At 40.0% G+C, this 22,619-nt stretch overlaps 1 protein-coding gene across 10 annotated transcripts in view; it reads left to right on the top strand.

The window, feature by feature from the left end:
• The window catches only part of CHL1 (cell adhesion molecule L1 like), a 352,993-nt gene that overhangs the window by 275,448 nt on the left and 54,926 nt on the right, over positions 1-22,619 (top strand). For 9 of the 10 annotated variants that reach the window (XM_044934072.2, XM_006075573.4, XM_044934076.2 and 6 more), the window contains 5 exons: positions 465-635; positions 1,601-1,648; positions 4,052-4,172; positions 9,213-9,397; positions 17,756-17,887. In XM_044934072.2, the coding sequence (XP_044790007.2) occupies positions 465-635; positions 1,601-1,648; positions 4,052-4,172; positions 9,213-9,397; positions 17,756-17,887 (657 nt within the window). The remainder of the gene's footprint in view (positions 1-464; positions 636-1,600; positions 1,649-4,051; positions 4,173-9,212; positions 9,398-17,755; positions 17,888-22,619) is intronic. The other variant, XM_044934075.2, reaches the window with a different exon arrangement.

The following is a 22,619-nucleotide window of genomic DNA, read 5'->3' as shown; positions in this document are numbered from 1 at the left end:
AGATTGCATCCATCTTAGAATCTAACTAGGCTGCATCATGGCAGAGGGATTAATATCTCAAACACTATTTTGTGAAAATCTGTTTTTAACAAATAGGATCCTAATATAATAAAAGTAATAATTAGGCCATTATCTGTTTGGACTAGTTTTCAAATAAGTCAGTGCAGACCCATAGAGCAGAAGTAGAATCCTAAATGGTCAGGAGAGGTCCAATGCCTAGACTAGTTGTCCATCAGTGTACTTCAGTTAATGGTGATAAGCGCTTTCTCAATGATTTTCTTGTTGTTTTTTTGTGTTTTACTTCTTACTCACTAATCACTTCTATAATAAGACCAGACTTGGGAGGAATAGGAAGAGCCTACATGAAAAATAAAATAATATGAAAGAAAGGATAATGAAAAAAAGGCGACGAGGCATAATAAAGGACAGTTGCCCCTTTTAATGAAAAGATATTTCTCTTCCAGAATTAGAACACATTGAGCAAGATGAGAGAGTATACATGAGCCAAAAGGGAGATCTGTACTTCGCAAATGTGGAGGAAAAGGACAGTCGGAACGATTACTGTTGCTTTGCTGCATTCCCGAGATTGAGGACTATTGTGCAGAAAATGCCAATGAAGCTAACAGTTAACAGTTGTAAGTTGAAATAATTTATTGTGCCAGCATGAATGTGGAAGACAAATGTGTCTGTAATTTTATTCTGGTTGAAGCCAGTTAAAGCTGGGTTGATATTTTCCAGCATTGTTTAGTTTAACTCTGAAGGCTCCTTCCAGATGAAAGAGACATCTGCAGCTGCACATCGACAGTAGCTCTGTCTCCTGCACCCAGAAAATCAAATCTCAATTCACAGGACAAGTGTATTTCACTTGATGACTGGAGAGTCGAGTCATTTTCCTTGTGTGAAATACAGAACAAAATTGCAGGGTTTTCTCAGCAAGTCTCAGGCTCAGAATCTCTGTGATTTCGGATAAACTGGCAAGGCTGAAAATGTGGGAGAAAAGAACAGAGTCAAAAATAACAAGAAGTAATATTATCATTTTTATCACATCAAACTTTTCTATATTTCCCAAATTGGCAAAGTTATTTGAATTGCTTCTCTTTCCTACTTGATTCTGCAGATGGCATCCTGGGTTCTTAAATTTGAAAACTGTCATTATTAGTCAAAGAAATAACCAAGATTTAAAGGGCAGAGATAATTTCCAGAAATTCATTGACTGAATAACTGGCTCTGGTAGAGTCAAAAGTTGGCATGACCATTCCATTGTCTAACGTGGTTCATAATTGTTTCATAACTTGGTTCATCAATTTGTTGTGTGTTGATTCTCTATGCCAGGGCTTCACTATAGCATCCTTCAGCAACCTCAATTCTCTTTAATGGAGCTCTAATTTGTGTGCTTTCCACTCAGATTTCATCTATGGTAGCTCAAGATTAAGCTCTTTATAAATATTATATAACTATGTTCCCAAAGGCGCTGTTCTAGTGAAGTATGCTTATACCTCATTTTGTAATTTTTGTAGGAGAAAACTATGGCTTTTCATTGTTTCGATGTCAGCACCTACCATTATGTTTGTGAGTTTTTTCTTCCATTTTTTTATTTCAGTAAAGCATGTTAATGACTCGAGTTCATCCACAGAAATTATTTCCAAGGGTAAGTTGATGACATGTAGAATGTTGACATTTATTTTCACCTGTGGTCTCTCATTGTCATCTCAGAATTTGAACTTTAATACCTTCTGAGTTTATTAATATACTGATACTCTTAGTAAGGAAAAGGTTAACATAGAGGGTTCTATTTTCTCCCATCCCCGTTAAATGTATGTAAAAGGGGGTACTATTTACGAATGCAGAACTATATAAATACACCTATATACTTATTGATGATATAATTACCATAAGTAAATACATATACATATATAACATTATGTTTTTCATGGAGTAATTATTATGGATCTACAAAAATGCCTCTTATGGTTAATCAGCAGTTTGGGAGAGAGCTGTTTTATGAAGAAAGGAAAAAGCAATGGTTGAGTGTAACAGAAGTAGAGAAAGCATTGAGTGTAAGAAAGTCAAATGGTTATTTTCCTTTCTAGACCTCTTGAAGTACTTACTACACAACTGTCCATTGTGATTCAGTGAGAAAGAATATAAGTTGCAGCATTTTCCAAGCTCACTTGTCTATGAAATGGTTTTTATTATTTAAAAAAATTTTTTTTCCCATAGAACATTTAACCAAATAATATGGTAAGTAGTTTTTCTACAGAGAAAAGAATCATTTGTCTGAATGCAACAAATATTTCTTTTATAATTCGCACTAGCAATGAACCCTCCATGATAACTTTGGTAATCTAATATACTGATAACGTTACCAGGGCTGGATGAGGGCTCTCCTTGCTGTACCCTCAGTTTGAAAATGGACTGATTAGGTGTATATAGGCAACATTGTTTCCTTTGAGGTCAATAACACAAACATATATTGTTGTATCTTTTCAGCACTCAATAAAATCATTACACATGGATAGGAGGGGAGTTTGGGGGAGAATGGATACATGTTTATGTATGGCTGAGTCCCTTTGCTGTCTATCTGAACCTATCACACAGTTGTTAATAGGCTGTGCTCCAATATAAAAGTGTAAAAAAAAAATCACACCATATAATACATGTTCATATTTTTCAAAAAACAAATAAACACTTATAAGGAAGCTGTGGCCAGGTACACACTGCTGTCAGTACCTTTCATTCCTCTACTCTGATAGCAGCCCTCACCTTTACAGTTCGCTGCTGCTGCTGCTAAGTCACTTCAGTCGTGTCCGACTCTGTGCGACCCCATAGACGGCAGCCCACCAGGCTCCCCCGTCCCTGGGATTCTCCAGGCAAGAACACTGGAGTGGGTTGCCATTTCCTTCTCCAATGCATGAAAGTGAAAAGTGAAAGAGAAGTCGCTCAGTCATGTCTTGACTCTTAGCGACCCCATGGACTGCAGCCTACCAGGCTCCTCCATCCATGGGATTTTCCAGGCAAGAGTACCGGAGTGGGGTGCCATTGCCTTCTCCGTCTACACTTCACATATCACATCAAATCATATTGACATTGGATATGAAACATAATTTGTGTGAACACTTGGAATGGCAATCCGAATCTGCATTGAAAATGGAAGCTTCTTCATTTTCCATTGTATTTGAAAGGCTTCTTAGGAAAAAGGGGCTTCTCCAGTGGCTCAGACAGTAAAGAATCTGCCTGCAATGCGGGAGACCTGGGTTTGATCCCTGGATTGGGAAGATCCCCTGGAGAAGGGAACAGCTACCCAAGCCGGTATTCTGGCCTGGAGAATTCCATGGACTGTATAGTCCATGGGATTGCAAAGAGTCAGACAGGACCGAGTGACTTTCACTTTAGGAAAATAAGAAATGGAACATTTCCTCACCAGTTACTGAGATGGCTTGTGAATCTTTTTGTACAGCAGTGTTTGTCTTTGAGGATATAAGACTGAAAGTAGAATCACCTCACTGATAAATTCATAGATGCCTGGTGTGCACTACAGGCTTCTTGAATCAGAGTTTTCTGGGTGTAGGGACCAGGAAACTGTATTATAAGAGGAATCCTGTCAGATACTTAGGCACATTCAATTCAAGAAAAATACTTGCAGCCATCAAACATGACCAAGTATGATTAAAATGTGGAATATAAAGCTATTGACTGTCAGTGAACTTAAGGCTTTCATCAAGAAACTAATTATCTTGAACACTGTTTGAACTTCTGAATTTGAAGATGTGGTTTGAATCATAACCTTTATAAATCTTGATGCAGCACCTAGGTAATGTATCTGAAGGGCAACCCATGCTTCCTGGTAAGAGTGGAATCTATTTAAATAGGAATATATTAAAATGTGTGAAATATACGTGAAATAAATGTGTGAAAATAAATTAAAATCTGTGTGTAAATATACACACACACACACAGGTCCATATGGTTAAATATGTTTTAGGAAGGATTGAGTGCCAGCGGAGTTTCTTAGTTTGAACAAAATCTGAGTCTTTTCTGTTCTGTTCTGTAGCAAATTCAATCAAGCAGAGAAAACCCCGACTATTGTTGCCTCCTCCTGAAAGTGGCAGTGAGTCTTTTGTCACCATCCTCAAAGGGGACACCCTGCTGCTCGAGTGTTTTGCTGAAGGCCTGTGAGTAACTTGACCCTGTTCGTGACTTTTTCCATTCTGTTCTGTAAAGAATAAGGTAGCAGTGAAGAGTGTGCCTGCATGCATCTTTAAGAAATGATTTCTTTAGAAGAGGAAATCCTGTTACTACATTTCTGGGGAAAGTAATTTGCACTTCTCTCCGCAGATTTCAGGCTGTGACCGAGATTGATTTGTAATTAGATAGCTCTGTCAGTTGGTGAAGGTGTGAATGGAGGTGGCATTGGCAGTGCCCTCCTTACCTCGGTCAACAGGGGATGCATCCTTAGAGCACGAGGTTGTGAAGAGTCAGCCCGTCACTATTGGTGCCAGGTTTATGTCTTTCTGCTGTATGATTTGTCCTGCTTCTGCTTGTTATGTTTCCCCAGGTTCTATGGATCTCTCTTATTTTACCCACCTGTCCTTTGCACACAAACAGATCTAGATCATGCAATTTAAATTAAATTTTTTTTTGTCTGCACTGGGTCTTTGTTGCTGTGCACAAGCTTTCTCTAATTACCGTGTGTAGGCAGTGGCTTCTCCTGCGGCAGAGCATGGGCTCCAGGCACGCGGGCTTCAGTAGTGACACATGTGGGCCCAGCAGTTGTGGTTCCCGGGCTCTCGAGCACAGGCTCAGTAGTTGTGACACATGAGTGTATTTGTCCTGTGGCGTTGTGAAATGGTTCTGGACCAGGGATCAAACCCATGTCTCCTGCATTGGCAGGCAGGTTCTCAACCACTGGATCACCAGAGAAGTCCCAGATCATGCAATTTAAGAGAGTTGCACATCAGAACCAATGACCCAAACTTTTTTTCACACCTAAAGTACAGTTTTGCAAATCCTCCAAGAAAAGACGTCACTTGGTCACCTCTTGAAATTGTGATGCTTGTTGAGTGGCTATCATAAGTCTGTGTAAACAAGGATCATCTTATTTAACACCTGATCATACAAGATTGTCTCTTTGCTATCATCACCTTACTTTACCACCACATACCAATCCCTGCCATTGGGAATACTGTGGGAAAAAACATCCCACCTTCCTAGCACCTGAGTTTATATACTCAGTTTGTAAACTAAGGGCTTTTTATAGCTGGTCATCTGGTTCATGGACTAGAATTTGAAATTCATACTCATTCATTGTTCAGTGTATATTCTGAATGAGTGGTTTTAAATTGGACTGTGAACAAAAGGAGCAGATTTTAATGGTTTTATAACCCCTAAGCTTTGTAAATTTCTCTTTCCATCCTGCAAAATATTCAGGTTGCTTATCTGTCTTAAACTGCCCAAGTATATTGCCATAGAGTAATTAGATGTGCAGTGACATGGCCTCTGTTCAGGAATTTTATCTCTGTATTATGTGAGGAGATGAAAGCATCAGGTTCGTTTGGATCATATTGGTAACTGCCTGCATTTTTGCTCTTCTTCATATGCGTTTATAGTGGTAGAAATTACATTCTTCCATGGTTCATCACTATTCTTGGTTGACTCTTTGGGCAGGGAGAACATGTCAGTAACTCTTTTCTCCTGTTTCCCACAAATGCCATAACTTAACTCTCGAGTGGGCTGCCAACTGCATGGATGGTCTTCAATAAAATAGACTCTATGAGCTTTTCAGAAAATGCAGCATCATGAGCCAATAGAGAAAAAGTGAGCACTGGCAAGTGTTGTCTTTGGGACTTGAGGATTCCTAAGGCCTTGTCAGAGAAGTTCATCTGAAGGGTTTTCTTCATAGTCATCATGGATTTAGATTGAGAATCCTATCTGGTCTAGTTCTGTTCCAGGTGAATGTGATACACTATAAAATTTTTAGAGTACTTGAAAAAAAATGTATTCTAAGAAGTTTTGTTTTAAAATTTATTCAATTATTTCCTTTTGACAGTGCTGGGTCTTCATTGCTACATGGACTTTTTCTCTAGGTGTGGCAAGTAAGGGCTGCTCTCTAGTTGCGGTGTGCAGGCTTCTCATTGCAGTGACTTCTCTTGCTGTGGATCTCAGGCTTCAGGAGTTGTACTTCCTGGGCTCTAGAACACTGGTTCAATAGTTGTGGTGCTTGGGCTTAGTTGCTCTGTGGTATATGGGATCCTCCCAGACCAGGGATTGAACCCATGTCTTCTGCGTTGGCAGACAAATTCTTTACTGCTGAACCACCAGGGAGGCCCTCTAAGAAGTTTTAAACCACGAACCTTCTATTGTAATAGGTATAATGAAGCTATTGTCCTCTTGATCATGTGTCAGGCACTGCGTCTTGCCCTTTACATACATTAGCTCATTTTCTCCTCGCCACACGCATCTCATGACTCATTCCTGTTGTTGGTTAGGCAGGTGCAGGCCAGAGAGTGGGCTTCACCTCTTTACACTTGGTACGCAGTGGAGGCTGGGATTCCATCCTGTCTGTCTCCAGAACCCTAAACCACCTCTAAATTTAACTTCTTCAGCATATTTCAACCGAATGAACTGTTCTTTTCAGTTAAAGGCAGGGTGGACAGAGGATGGCACTGTGCCTGAGTCTAAAGGAGTGGGATATAGTAGATGTTTCAGAAAATGGCTAGTAATAATGAAAATGTGGATACTATTAAGTAAAACGGGAAAGCTTTCAGAGGGAAAGGTTGAGGGGTTCAGATTCTGCAAGGTGGAAACTAAGAACAGCTAAAAAACAACATTATGAATTTCATTCAGAAAAGTGTGCACTCCCCAAAAGGAGTGCAGATGGTGAGTGTGAGTCCCTTGGTGGAAAGAGCACATTCATGGACCAGTTCACACTCACTCACATCCTGTGAAAGCTTCGTTAGACTTAAAGGCAAATTCCCTCTGCTGACTGCTGGGCTCCAATTTTCTATCTTTTCTCTGTTTTGTGAATTCATGGGTTGAAGCTAGATACAATTCTCTTGCAAACAAAGGAAGTTTAAGAATTAAAGTTGGCTGGGCAAGGACCTAAAGAAAACGTTGAGATGATGGTATGGTGTGCATTTATGTATAAAAATGGATTAAGCAGTATATTTTCCTTCGAAAATTTATTGTTCAAGTGCTGTTAGTAAATGTTCACTAAATTTTTGAAAAAGGAAAGAAAAATATTACCATGACAATAGCTGGATGTTCTTGCAGTGGTATAGATGTGTCCCCAGATGAATTTGTCTCATAGTCATATGATACTTATTAGATAATCATTTTATCCTATTCTTTCAAAGAATAGGTATTAGACGATTAGGCTGGTTTCCAGGCTGGTTTCCAAGGACTGGCAAAAAAAAAAAAAAAAAAAAAAAGATTTTACAGCAGGTGAGATGCTTGTACCATTAAAGTATGAGCTTACAAAAATCCCCTGATTTGGAGGAACTAAGGTCCAGAGCAGCCTGCACTTTGGCAAATTGCCGTTTTGACAGATGGAGTGCAGAGCAAACAGTCAGGAGGCATGGGTTAAGCATCCTGTTGGGTGGTGTGCTCAGGAAGCCAACAGCTAACACACTGTCATAGCCACCTATCTGAGCATCCTTACTGTTCCTATAGGAGTCAGTACTATATCCTGTATTTTAAGCCTGGTGACATGAACGGTAGTGGTGGTTCCACACAAGTACTTATGCAATGAGGGAAGAGACTAGATGTGTGTAAAAATCATCATTTTTACTTCTATTTTTTTGCATAATAACTGAATTATTTTAACTATTGCCTAACAATACAATTTAAGAAAATTGATGCAAACAGTATGACTTGTTCACTCATTAACTAGTAACTAATTAATTTGCCTATAAGCATATATTCTCAGAATTCATGGTTAGGAAGGGGAAAAAAAAGAATGGGGAAAGCACAAATAAAATAGGAGACTGATCAGAAGAACAAGTTTAGTCAGACAATTTCAAGTTCTAACATGTCATTTATTACCCCAGTGACTTTAAGCAAATTAACTTCTTGAACTTTAGAATCCTCACTGGTAAAATGATGATAATGATGCTCCCATTTAGAACATACTCAATAACTTTCAGGTATTAATGATAAAAAGAAATGTAGTGAGAAAAAACAAGTCATCAGTAAAAACAGCAAAAATACTTCTTCCACTCAGTCATACAGCTCAAGTGAAGAGGAGAAAAAAAAAATCATCCATCAGTTAAAATCTGGCATCACTGTTCTTCATATCATTTTTAAATCACAAAAGTCATAGAGCATCCCACTTCTCCACTTGTCTGGTTTGCATTCAAAAATTTTCATTTCAAAAATCCCAACAGATGGGATTTTTCTGTTTTAAACCTAGCAGGCTTGATTCCTCATTCTTGTTTTCCACCCAGATAAGGTGGAAAACGTCATTGTGTTGGTGTATGACAAGTTATCAATTTGGGATTTGTTTTGTTCTTGCTTTTTATCATTTGTTATTTGTATTGGGTGATCTAATTTTTCTAATCAAGAGAGATTCGGTTCATTCCTTGATTCCTGTATTCCCTACTAGGGTGACAGTCTGCCTGGATGACCCAGTCTATGCCTCAGAGCCCACCTTGGCCCAAAATGAGCTATTCCCCGGTCCAGCCAGTACACTGGGCACCCACATTTGAGTCTTATTCTGCAATAGCAGCCTCATAAGGATTAAGAGGGGTGTCACGGCTACCCTCTGCTATCATAAACCTTGGGTCTTAGTTTATGGTGTTTTTCAAACTCATGTGGGGAAGACGGCTGTTATTTCTGGCCCCTTCAAAACCACCCACAGGGAGATAGCACACTTGAAAAAAAATCTTGTACATTTCTATGGGTCCAGTCATCCATCCTTCATCTAACCATCTGTATTCAGCACTTCCATGGAGCTAGCCCTCTTAGTAGAGGAAACAGAAGATTTCTGAAGAGGTAGCCCATTAAAGGAGCTTGCAATGAAGGAGACATGATCCAACCCTGGTCTTCACCATGGATGGTGGGTGGTGGTGGGCAGGTCTATGCACTGGGAAGGCTGAGGTTTCAGTGGAACCCTTGAGTGCAGACCTGAAAGTAGCATGGTGAGGGAAGTACCCTGTGGATTTCTTTATATTTTATTTTTCACTTAAAATGTTTACCATTTATGTATTGTTTCACAGACCAACTCCACAAGTTGATTGGAACAAAATGGGAGGTGATTTACCAAAGGGAAGAGAAACAAAAGAAAATTATGGCAAAACTTTGAAGATAGAGAATGTCTCCTCTCAGGACAAAGGAAACTATCGCTGCACAGCCAGCAATTTCTTGGGATCAGCCACTCATGATTTTCAAGTTACAGTAGAAGGTACATTTCCCGTGTTGATTTATTTTTCTATTAAAAAAAAAGGTGAATTCATATGTATAGTCAACCTCAAATGCATATATATATATAAATGAGTATGCTGTTTCAGCATTTAATTGTAGCATGAGCAATGGAATATATTAGACTTCAATTAACCAGGTTTGTCATTTACCCCATGAAACCACATAGAAGGGACAAATGACAAGAAAAGATCTCAGGTTAGGGATTGAACACAGATGACTTTGACTATTTGAATAGTCACTAAACCTAATCTCCTAGATCATCTTATTATGAGAAAACACTTACTGTAATATGTGTATAACACTGCATAATATGAAACCTTAAAAGAAGAAAGCATTACCATCATAGAAAGTATTACGATAGGCCTGAGAGAAGCTTGGAGTTTCCCAGTCCTGGCATTAACTTCCTGGGTCCTTGCCCAATTTACTTCACCTTTCTGTATCTCCATTTCTTACCAATGAAATGAGAGAGTCAGAGAGATTACTATCTTCACTGTTTCCTGCTTGGGGGAGATCTATCTCTTGGGTTCAGATGATATTTAGTATGTTACTGAAGGGGAAAGAAAAATAGATAGTATGATGTAAGCGTTATTTCTCTACCAAAAGGTGCAAAAAACATGTTATATTCATGTCCTCTTTCTGTAAACTCAAGCTTTTTGGTCAGTAGAGCCTGGTATATTGTTTGCTGTATTCACAGAAATCAGTAGGCAGTGATGTCACCATTGAAAAAGAAGGTGAGCCACAGCATTACTTACAGGGCTCTGGCTGCTGGGCACATGTAAAGGTTACCTAGTCATCCTGTGAGTCTGACTGATGCAGACCTATTTCTGTGGTCCTGATAACACTGCAGTTTTTATGTATGATTTGGTTGACTGTATTGATCAAATTAATGGGATGATTACTGCATTTGTGCTTTTTGAGTGCTGTGCAGGCTTAACTATTGAAAGAAATGATCTCTGTCAGGTTTCTATTTAGTGAACTGGTGCTTTAAGGCTTTCATTTATATTCCAATGAAGTTCCCCTCTTAAAGCTTCATTCTGCACAAGGAATACCTGAGTAAAGGCCCACTGTTTTAAGTAATGGAAAAAAGAAAGGCTCAGATGCAAGTTATATTCACAAGTAAATGTTGAGATAACTTTTAATCATGTTGTTGTTTGGACTAGCAGCAGATTTCCAAAACCCGTCTCTCAGTGTGGGTTTCCCAAGTGGCGCTAGTGATAAAGAATTCGCCTGCCAATGCAGGAGATGCAAGAGATGCCAGTTCAATCCCTGGGTTGGGAAGATTCCCTTGGAGAAGGAAATGGCAACCCACTCCAGTATTCTTGCCTGGAGAATCCCATGGACAGAGGAGCCTGGCAGGCTACAGTCCATGGGGTCACAAAGAGTTGGGCAGGACTGAAGCAACTTAGCACATCTCACAATGTGTGTAATTAGTTAAGATAGGAAGAATGGAAATCCAAAAATGAGAGTATCATTTCCCTTAGTTCAACAAAAACAAAACCTGTTATAAGAGAAAGCCTGTTGTTATGCATAAATATCAACAGTTGCCAATAGTGACATATTCCTCTGACATTATTCACCAAGGAATTCAGAGATGAAGAGTTTGAGAGATTTTTTTCCATAATTTTAGTCAGTGTTTGATGCCTCTGCATAATACAGCTATACCACACAGCAGGGATGTTTTTCTGTAACCCTCTGCCTGCCTCCCCCATCCCAGCACCAACACATACCCACGAACCCGACAGGTCTAATTGTTAGCTGCTCTTACTCCAAGTTGCTGACTATTAGAAATCCTTCCAGATGGCTGGAACATCGCTACGGTAGCTGAATATTTTAACAATCTGGCCACGGGTTTCTTGACTGTGAGACTGAAGCTTTCAGAAGAACTGCAAAGGTTGCAAAAAGAAAAAAATAAATCAAGGATGTAAAATTAATTATGCAATTTAAAATGTTGACTATAGGGCTCCAAAGGAATATAGGTTTCCTGAACAAATTGTCCTTGCTATTCATAAAACAGCTATTAGCAGTATTGAGATGTAAATAATGTTTTTATGGGGGACATTTAATCCTTTATCCTTAATGAGAAACTACTAAACGTGCCCTCAGTTGTATGTTTTAGGAGTTTTTCTTCACACATGCAAGTGAAAAGCAAGCCCAGCTGAAGAAGTCTTTCTTTTTTTTAAAGTGTGAAGGCAGTGAATATATCCTTCATTAATCATATGGATGGATAAGTTCACTTTCACTCAATTTTATTCCGCCTTCCTGCACTTTCTTCTTTCCCTTACTTTGTCTTTTGCTTGGAAACTAATTAAATAACAGGATTAGTCATATGAGAAAAGAGCAATGTTACTATAAACTTTGACAATGTGGCCCATTCTGAAAACATCCAGTGTGCTTAAGCAAAAGCATGTATTTTACTGTATTATTTATTCTTTATTAATATAATAAACACAACTAAAATCTGTCATCGCTAGTTGGGGAACTAAAATCTCACAAGCCTGCCACACTGCTCTGTCCATGGAATTTTCCAGGCAAGAATACTGGAGTGGGTCCCAGTGGGTCACTGACCCAGGAGTCCAACTGGCATCTCTTTCCTCTCCTGCATTGGCAGGCAAATTCTTTACTGTGCCACCTAGGAAACCAAAATGGCCTCTAGAATTTTCTAAATACAAAAATCAAATTATGATCACAGATATGTTTCAACTGCATCCAACTAAGTGTTTGTGTTGTAAACTTTTGCATCATATAGGGCTTTTGAAATTTAGTAAGTGTAATAGGCAAGTATTTATACATAATTTTATAACCATAATTGTGGTGCATTTTAAAAAGACGTCATGAATTCAAACACAATTCAGTAATCGACCTATTTGAGAAAGTCTCGTTTTCAAGTAACAAATCTACTTCTAAAAAGTTGCAGTGAAATCCAAGTTTGCTGAACCTAATAATTTTTGATCTGTTAGAATATAGATATTTAATAGAAATCTGTTACTAAGAAAATAACCTCTGTGTTGTATATTTCATAGGTACCAAGTTTTCTGTTTTGTTTTCCTTCTAGTGATAAACATCTCTAATTAGCTTGCTTATTACATTGTAAACATTCAGACATTTGCATCTCAGTTTTGATCATCGTGAGAGAAATTTATCATCTTATTTTTTTGTGTACAGTTATGACTAAATGAGTAAAATTTCAACATAAGTCATTTTCATCAGTTACCAGAGATTTGTGGATAATAGATGAAAGACTGGGATTCAGTGATGATGCTTTCTCTCAGAAATTTCCATTTTAAACATTCTTTCTTCTGTCTTAAGCCTTTTTCCCCCTATCCTTTCAAATAGGTCTTACCTGTCTGGAATACAGTTGCATGTTCCAACCTTTGAAAAAAATCTGTTCTGGTGTTCCTGCATGCCCACAGCCTCATTGCAGCCACCAGATATTTCCTGTCCCCTAGCCAATGTCCTCAGGCTCACTGTGGTACCTACTGAGGCATTTCAGTTCAACTTAAAATTACACCACACACATCTGTTCTCCTTTGTGCCAATATCAGGGAGGAAGAAATTTTCCTTTTTCTCCTGGCTCATCTAAAAATTAAATTGGCATGAAACAGATTAACAGGAGAAAAACAAAAGGGTAGTAACATGTATACATGGGAGCAAGCCAGGAGAACTGAGTCTCACCAAAAGGGCCAGAGCTTAAACACCATCTTCAGCTAAAGACTAAAGAGGATACTTGGGGCTTCAGAGGAGAGGACAGCATCTCCAAGAAAGACTGGAGATGGAAGAGCCAATGTTGGATTTGTCTATGTTTGCAGGGCCGGGCAGACATGGGGACAGAGAGTGGACTCTAATGTCTAGACCCTGCAGTTTCCCCCCACCAAACCTAGAATTGTCCAGGCAAGAATACTGGAGACAGTTGCCATTCCCTTCGCCAGGGTATCTTCCCGACCCAGGGATCGAACCTGGGTCTCCCGCATTGCAGGCAGATTCTTTACCATCTGATCCACTATGCTAGCCATTCTTGGCACATATTTCTGCAATAGCTGTATTCCAGAAATAGGCCTTCTAACTAAACTATTTTATGCAGTTAGTGGCGAGATCAGAGTTTCTTCCTGAATCTTTTGGGCCTTCCTGAATCTTTTGGGCCTTGATTATTTTCAGCTCAAAATAATCTGCATGCCAAAGAGATGTTTTGGGGCGGCAAATTTTTGCTCCCCTATACTAAGCAGAGGAGACATCAGAAAGAGAGCAATTCTGCCCTGGCTTTTCACAGATCACTAACTTAAGTGATATAGCCTAGGTGCTCTCACTGCAGATGCCAGTTATGAAAATCTCAGCCAGGGCAGGTATTGAGAGCAGTGTCGCAACAGACCCAGGAAGAATATGCTTCTAAGAAGAACAGCGGTCATGTATGGATGTGAGAGTTGGACTGTGAAGAAAGCTGAGCACCAAAGAATTGATGCTTTTGAACTGTGGTGTTGGAGAAGACTCTTGAGAGTCCCTTGGACTGCAAGGAGATCCAACCATTCCGTTCTAAAGGAGATCAGTGCTGGGTATTCATGGGAAGGACTGATGCTAAAGCTGAAACTCCAATACTTTGGCCACCTCATGCAAAGAGTTGGCTCATTGGAAAAGACTCTGTTGCTGGGAGGGATTGGGGGCAGGAGGAGAAGGGGACGACAGAGGATGAGATGGCTGGATGGCATCACTGACTTGATGGACGTGAGTCTGAGTAAACTCTGGGAGTTGGTGTTGGACAAGGAGGCCTGGCGTGGTGCAATTCATGGGGCTGCAAAGAGTCGGACATGACTGAGCGACTGTACTGAACTGAACTGAAGAACAGGCCTGAAGTCCCTTTCAAATCGCATGACCAAACATACCTTTGCTCAGGACTAGCTTACTTCTCTAGGATAAACAGGGATGAGAAGCATAAAAACAAATGTCTAAGCATTTATAAAGAAAGCTTATCAGAAAGGGTTCAGGTGAAGTTTAGTAGGGGCTTCCCAAGTAGCTCAGCCATAAAGAATCTGCCTGCCTGTGCAGGAGATGTGGGTTCAATCCCTGAGTTGGGAAGATTCCTGGAGAAGGAAAATGGCCTCTGCCTCCAATATTCTTGCCTGGAGAATTCCATGGACAGAAAAGTCTGGTGGGCTACAGTCCATGGGGTCGCAAAAGAGTCAGACACGACTGAGCAACTAAACAACAAGAACAAATTTGATTGATGATTTGTAGTGAGTGTGCACAGATGATAAATGTTGGAGAGCTTGGATCTGGAAGTACAAAATGAAAGTTGGTACAACTGTTTGGCCTTTGTTCCTGTGATCCAAATTAATGAAATATTAATGAGTTAGAAATAACTCCACAGTCACTTGGGGGTCTCAGCGCTTCTCACTCAGCAGGTCTGCTGGTCCATGGAATGGCAAGAACAGAAAGTGAGGCTTCTTTTACTGGTGACCCTGGGCACGTTGAATGACTTCTCCAGAGCTCAGTTCTCCATCTGTAAGATTAAATGGTTGATTAAGACGGTCATTTAAGCACCTTTTACCTAAGATCTGACAGTGTGTGTGTGTGTGCAGGCTCAGTCACTGGGTACTGTCTGGCTCTTGCGACCCCATAGACTGTAGCCCACCAGGCTCTTCTGTCCATGGGATTTCCCAGGCAAGATTACTGGAGTGGGTTGCCCTTTCCTTCTCCAGGGGATCTTCCTGACCCAGGGGCTGAAGCTGCATCTCCTGCATCGGCAGGAGTTTTCTTTACCACCGCATCAGCCGGGAAGCTATATCTAACAGTAGTGTATCTTAATGCTGGTACCAAAGGATTAATGAAATTTGTAGGATGAGAATAGACATAGAAATCTTGGTTTTATTACTCAGAAAGATGTAGAGAAGGGTCATCATTGCATGATACCCTTTATTATTTGTATTGAGATATAATTGACATATTACCTCATTAGTTTCAGTTATCCAATATAATGACTCAATATCGGCTTGTGTTGTAAAGCAATCACCACATGTAATGTAGTTTACATCCATCACTACATAGTTACACTTTTTTTCTGATGAGAACTTTTCAGATACATTCTTAGCAACTTGCAAATAGGTAATACAGCATTATTCATAAATTATAGCCATCAGGTTGTATAGTGCATGGCCATGATTTCTTTTATTTTTACATGTTCTAAAAGCAGTAGTCTTAGTTTTCCACTGTAAATAAGAAATCTTTCATGGTTTTTCTTTAACTCAGGTGTTTTATTTTACAATGTATATGAAAAGATCAGAAGAAAGTAACAATGATGTAAAAATGTAGACATACACACGGAAGTAAAACTCTTCACCTTGAAAGCTCATAGGCAGTTTATAATTTGGACTGCTGCATTTTAAACTATATGAATAAATATTTACATAATGTAGATTATGAACACACATATTTAACTTGGAACTTAACAAGTCTGTATCCTGTCGAATAATTACAAAGGCATGTCTCTTGCTCAGACTTGAACTTGCCAGGGATATTTGTAGTTCTTTGTTTTTCCTGGTGAGTTTATAGACATGTTTCTCCACATAATCCTCCTTTTCCTCCTTTGTTTTGTAACAAATTCTTCAAATGACACTTTTGTTTTACACATATATGTATCTTAAATTTGACTAAATATGTAAATCCAAAACTGTCTTGGGAGAAATAACCAAGCAACACTTGATGGGAATTACTACCTGCAGGTATTGTGCAATTTTCTCTGAAATCAAATTATCTAAACCATCCATACTTTAATATGAATCTTTTACTCGCTCCTGACACAGTAATATACTTAAGGTGACAAAACATGACAGTGATGTTTGCACTTAAAGAAAAATGTCTCCTTCTCTACTGAAATACCACTTAGCATTATAATATTGGCGTATTAGGACATGGAAAGACGCTAGTAATTTGAGTATATCTTTTCCTCCATTGTTTTGAGGGCAAAATGGTAAATGTTGCTTTTAGGATTCCTTCTCCTACCCCTCCTTGCAAAAAGAATTTATCTAGGAAGTAATGTTTTCCAAATGCCTAAGATGGACTTTGGGATGTGGACATATAAAATGCTATAAAGTCATTAATTGAGAAATATTTAAAATAATGGCTGAATGTTTTAATTTCATTAAAAATTGTTTCAAAATATGTTACTTGAAAATCAGCCATTTTGGATGCTTTGCTTCAGCCTGAAGTAAGCTGTGGTCAGCACTCAGTAAACTTCACCCTTCCTTCATTTTTCTGTAATGAGATAGATACTGCTGTAGCTAGATAAAAGTGAATGTATATAACTCTTTTTAGTGTGTTGATTTTACTATACATGCTAAGATTCCAGATTACAACACACACACTCATAAAAACGCATGCCCACACACAAACCCCATTCCAGGCAAATAACAATGCCTATCTTACCTTAGAGAAGACTTAATGTGAAACACTTTGTTGTGTCTGCCATCTGCTGGTGCATAGTGGAAATGCAACCATTAACATTTCTCAGTTCAGTTCAGTTGCTTAGTCCTGTCCAACTCTTTGCAACCCCATAACTTGTAGCACACCAGGCCTCTCTGTCCATCACCAACACCCGGAGTTCACCCAAACTCATGTCCATCGAGTCGGTGATGCCATCCAGCCATCTCATCCTCTGTCGTCCCCTTCTCCTCCTGCCCCCAATCCCTCCCAGCATCAGAGTCTTTTCCAATGAGTCAACTCGTCGCATGAGGTGGCCGAAGTATTGGATTTCAGCTTTAGCATCAGTCTTTCCAAAGAACACCCAGGACTGATCTCCTTTAGAATGAACTGGCTGGATCTCCTTGCAGTCCAAGGGACTCTCAAGAGTCTTCTCCAACACCACAGTTCAAAAGCATCAATTCTTCGGCGCTCAGCTTTCTTCACAGTCCAACTCTCACATCCATACATGACTACTGGAAAAACCATAGCCTTGACTAGACGGACCTTTGTTGGCAAAGTAATGTCTCTGCTTTTCAATATGCTATCTAGGTTGGTCATAACTTTCCTTCCAAGGAGTAAGCATCTTTTAATTTCATGGCTGCAGTCACCATCTGTAGTGATTTTGGAGCCCAAAAAATAAAGTCTGCCACTGTTTCCCCATCTATTTGCCATGAAGTGATGGGACCAGATGCCATGATCTTCGTTTTCTGAATGTTGAGCTTTAAGCCAACTTTTTCACTCTCCACTTTCACTTTCATCAAGAGGCTTTTGAGTTCCTCTTCACTTTCTGCCATAAGGGTGGTGTCATCTGCATATCTGAGGTTATTGATATAACACTTCTGGACCTTCTGAAATAGATAAAACACTGATGAGCTCTTCCCTTTATTTCCAGAGCCCCCTCGCTGGACCAAGAAACCTCAGAGTGGTGTATACAGCACTGGCAGCAGCGGCATCCTGCTGTGTGAGGCTGAAGGAGAGCCTGAACCCACGATCAAGTGGAGAGTCAATGGCTTACCAATTGAGAGTAAGTGAAAACCCCAGTTATGAGGCAATGCTGAAGGCAGTGTTTGGCTGGGACATTTAATGATTAGACACCCTTGTTATGGCTAAAGTGGAGTTGGTAAGTGGTCCTTACTGTCAGACAGATCTAACGAGAGAATCCAGAATTGCATCTTTCAAAGTAATTCTATTTATGCTTACATTTATGGAAAAGCCATAAATACTATTTGTTTGGCCATTATATTAGTCATAAATAAGACAGTTGAATGACATAGAGGATACATCCAAGGAGGAAGTTTTCTCTGCCTGAGAAGGAACAGGCACAGGGACCCAGTGGTTGAGGGTACAGCTGAAATTCAGGACTTGCCTTGGATTCAGGCAACAGTAACTCCTCACTGGGTTCTGCTCTTTACGAAGACCCGTTCTGGCACACCTGTGTCCATAATCTGAGAAATCCGCAGGGCCAAAGAGACATGCAAAGCCTGAACCTGGCTCACTTCAGGTTCTCAACCAAGCTTGAGTCCCCAAGACCAGAAGAATCCCCTGTGCAGTCAGTCAGCTCTGAGCCCTTCCCAGGTGGGCTTGGCGTGAAAAAGCAGAGATGGGCCGAATCTCCCCACTCTACCATGTTCTAGCCTAGGGCTCCAAGAAGTCCCAAATCCTCAATTTGAACCTAGAGCTCTGGTCATTTTGAATGTCTTTGTAAAGGTTGAAGAACAGAACAAGTGTTGTTTGTCAGTTGATTAGCTTAATTTAGAGCATTTACAATATTGAGACATGTGTGTGATGCCTTTGTTAGTTCCTTTTGCCTTGGACCCACTCATATCAGGGTGGGCATCCTAGTGACATGTGGATCTGGGGTCCCAACCAGGCTGTGCACTCAGGCTTGGGGAGATTGATCAGGCAACTCCAATACATCTCCTGAAACTTAAGTCTTTAATTACAAAATGGTGCTGATGGTAGTTGATTGTAATTGCGAGAGATCAACATAGTCTACCACCTAGGATAAGGCTTCTCTGTAGAATATTGTGACAGTTTATAAACTGTGGATCCAGAGGGTCTGTGTGTGCATTCAGGCTCTAGCACTTACTGTCTATGTGATTTGGTGTGTTACTGTGCTCCATAGCCGCTTCCCACCAGCTATCCATTTCACACATGGTAGTGTGTATGTAGTGTATTCTCTCAATTCATCCCACTATTACTGACCCTCTTTACACTTGTTTCACCGTCAGTAAATGAAGATGAAAATAGCGCTGACCACTGGGGTGTTATGTAGATTAAAGGAGGCACACATAGAGAACGCTTATCCCAGGCGCTCCCACACGAAGAATACTCCCCAAATACTGTTTAGTATTGTTTTCACATAGCAAATACTCAGGAAACCTTAGTGCTTATTACTATTATTTTTGAGAAGCACATCTGTTTTCTTTTTCTTTGTATGATCATAAGTACAGTGTCAGTGACAAGCAGATAAACTGACTGAACACATTTGACAGTGAGATTGAAAATTATAATAATTATTTAAAAATACCTATTACATAGGCTTGACTATTAATCTAGAGTTGCTCAAAGAACAGTATGGCCATATCTACTCTTTCAGAAAGTAACTAAACAAAATTGCTTTCAATTCTGCAATTGTTACAGCTTTCAATGTGCCTACTTATTTAAAATACAAATACTTTGGCAAAAGGCTGAACAGTTCTGAAAGTTATTTTTTCTTTCCTTTTTATATTGAGGTATGCTTTATATTAAATTCAGGTGTACAGCATCATAGTTTGATATTTATACACATTCCATAATGATCACACAATAAATCTAGTTAACATCTGTTACCTTACAGAGTTTTTCTTACAGAATTCTCTTACAGAATTTTTCTTCTTGAGATGAGAACTTTCATGATCTACCTCTTAGCATCTTTTTTTAAATTTTGTCCGTGCTGTGTGGCTTGTGAGATTTAATTCCCCAACCAGGGATCGAACCTGGACCCTTGTCAGTGAGAGATTGGAGATGTAACCACCAGACTTCTAGGAAATCCCCTATTAGCAACTATCTACTGGACCACTAGGAAATTCCCCCTTCAGTTCAGTTCAGTTGCTCACTCATGTTAGACTCTTTGTGACTCCATGGACTTCACGCATGTCAGGCTTCCCTGTTCATCACCAGCTTTCAGAGATTACTCAAAGTAATGTCCATCGAGTCAGTGATGCCATCCAACCATCTCATCCTCTGTCTCCCCTTCTTCTCCCGCCTTCAATCTTTCCAGGATCAGGGTTTTTTCCAATGAGTTGGTTCTTTGCATCAGGTGGCCAAAGTATTGGAGTTTCAGCTTCAGCATCAGTCCTTCCAATGAATATTCAGGACTGATTCCCTTTAGGATTGACATTTTGGATTTCCTTGCAGTCCAAGGGACTCTCCAGAGTCTTCTCCAAGATCACAGTTTAAAAGCATCAATTCTTTTGCGCTCTGCTCTCTTTATAGTCCAACTCTCACATCTATCAGTTCAGTTCAGTTCAGTCGCTCGGTCATGTCCGACTCTTTGCGACCCCATGAATTGCAGCACGCCAGGCCTCCTTGTCCATCACCAACTCCTGGAGTTCACCCAGACTCACGTCCATCGAGTCAGTGATGCCATCCAGCCATCTCATCCTCTGCCGTCCCCTTCTCCTCCTGACCCCAATCCCTCCCAGCATCAGAGTCTTTTCCAATGAGTCAAGTCTTCGCATGAGGTGGCCAAAGTACTGGAGTTTCAGCTTTAGCATCATTCCTTCCAAAGAAATCCCAGGGCTGATCTCCTTCAGAATGGACTGGTTGGATCTGCTTGCAGTCCAAGGGACTTGCAAGAGTCTTCTCCAACACCACAGTTCAAAAGCATCAGTTCTTCAGCACTCAGCCTTCTTCACAGTCCAACTCTCACATCCATACATGACCACAGGAAAAACCATAGCCTTGACTAGACGAACCTTTGTTGGCAAAGTAATGCCTCTGCTTTTGAATATGTTATCTAGGTTGGTCATAACTTTCTTCCAAGGAGTAAGCGTCTTTTAATTTCATGGCTGCAGTCACCATCTGCAGTGATTTTGGAGCCCCCAAAAATAAAGTCTGACACTGTTTCCACTGTTTCTCCATCTATTTCACATCTGTACATGACTACTAAAAAACCATAGCTTTGACTAGATGGACCTCTGTTGGCAAAGTAATGTCTCTGCTTTTCAGTACATTGTCTAGACTGGTCATAACTTTTAATCCAAGGAGGAAGCATCTTTTAATTTCATGGCTGCAGTCACCATCTGCAGTGATTTTGGAGCCCCCAAAAATAAAGTCTGACACTGTTTCCACTGTTTCTCCATCTATTTCACATCTGTACATGACTACTAAAAAACCATAGCTTTGACTAGATGGACCTCTGTTGGCAAAGTAATGTCTCTGCTTTTCAGTACATTGTCTAGACTGGTCATAACTTTTAATCCAAGGAGGAAGCATCTTTTAATTTCATGGCTGCAGTCACCATCTGCAGTGATTTTGGAGCCCCCAAAAATAAAGTCTGACACTGTTTCCACTGTTTCTCCATCTATTTCACATCTGTACATGACTACTAAAAAACCATAGCTTTGACTAGATGGACCTCTGTTGGCAAAGTAATGTCTCTGCTTTTCAGTACATTGTCTAGACTGGTCATAACTTTTAATCCAAGGAGGAAGCATCTTTTAATTTCATGGCTGCAGTTACCATCTGCAGTGATTTTGGAGCTCCCCAAATAAAGTCTGTAACGGTTTCCATTGTTTCCCCATCTATTTGCCATAACGTGATGGGATGCCATCATCTTAGTTTTCTGAATGTTGAGCTGTAAGCCAACTTTTTCACTCTCCTCTAGAGGCTCTTTAATTCTTCTTCACTTTCTGCCATAAGAGTGGTGTCATCTGCATGTCTGAGGTTATTGATATTTCTCCCGGCAATCTTGATTCCAGATTGGGCTTCACCAGCCCGGCATTTTGCATGATGTACTCTGCATATAAGTTAAATAAGGGTGACAATATACAGCCTTGACATACTCCTTTCCCAATTTGGAACCAGTCTGTTGTTCCATGTCCAGTTCTAACTGTTGCTTCCTGACCTGCTTACAGATTTCTCAGGAGGCTGGTCGGGTGGTCTGGTATTCCCATCTCTTGAAGCATTTTCCACAGTTTGTTGTGATTCACAAAGTCAAAGGCTTTGGAGTAGTCAATAAAGCAGAAGTGGATGTTTTTCTGGAACTTGCTTGCTTTTTCGATGATCCAACAGATGTTGGCAATTTGATCTCTGGTTCCTCTGCCTTTTCTAAACCCAGCTTAACATCTGGAAGTTCATGGTTCACACTGTTGAAGCCTGGCTTGGAGAATTTCAAGCATTACTTTGCTAGTGTGTGAGATGAGTGCAGTTGCATGGTAGTTTGAACATTCTTTGACATTGCCTTTTTTTGGGATTGGCATGAAAACTAACCTTTTCCAGTCCTGTGGCCACTGCTGAGTTTTCCAAATTTGCTGGCATATTCAGTGCAGCACTTTCACAGCATCATCTTTCAAGATTTGAAATAGCTCAACTGGAATTCCATCACCTCCACTAGCTTTGTTCATAGTGATGCCTCCTAAGGCACACTTGACTTCTCATTCCAGGATATCTAGCTCTAGGTGAGTGATCACACCATCGTGATTATCTGGGTCATGAAGATCTTTTTTGTACAGTTCTTCTGGGTATTCTTGCCACCTCTTCTTAATATCTTC

Source organism: Bubalus bubalis, chromosome 21 (genome assembly GCF_019923935.1).
Source record: "Bubalus bubalis isolate 160015118507 breed Murrah chromosome 21, NDDB_SH_1, whole genome shotgun sequence".
In the NCBI taxonomy this organism is placed as follows: Eukaryota; Metazoa; Chordata; class Mammalia; order Artiodactyla; family Bovidae; genus Bubalus; species Bubalus bubalis.
This window is presented reverse-complemented; position numbering and strand designations above follow the sequence as displayed.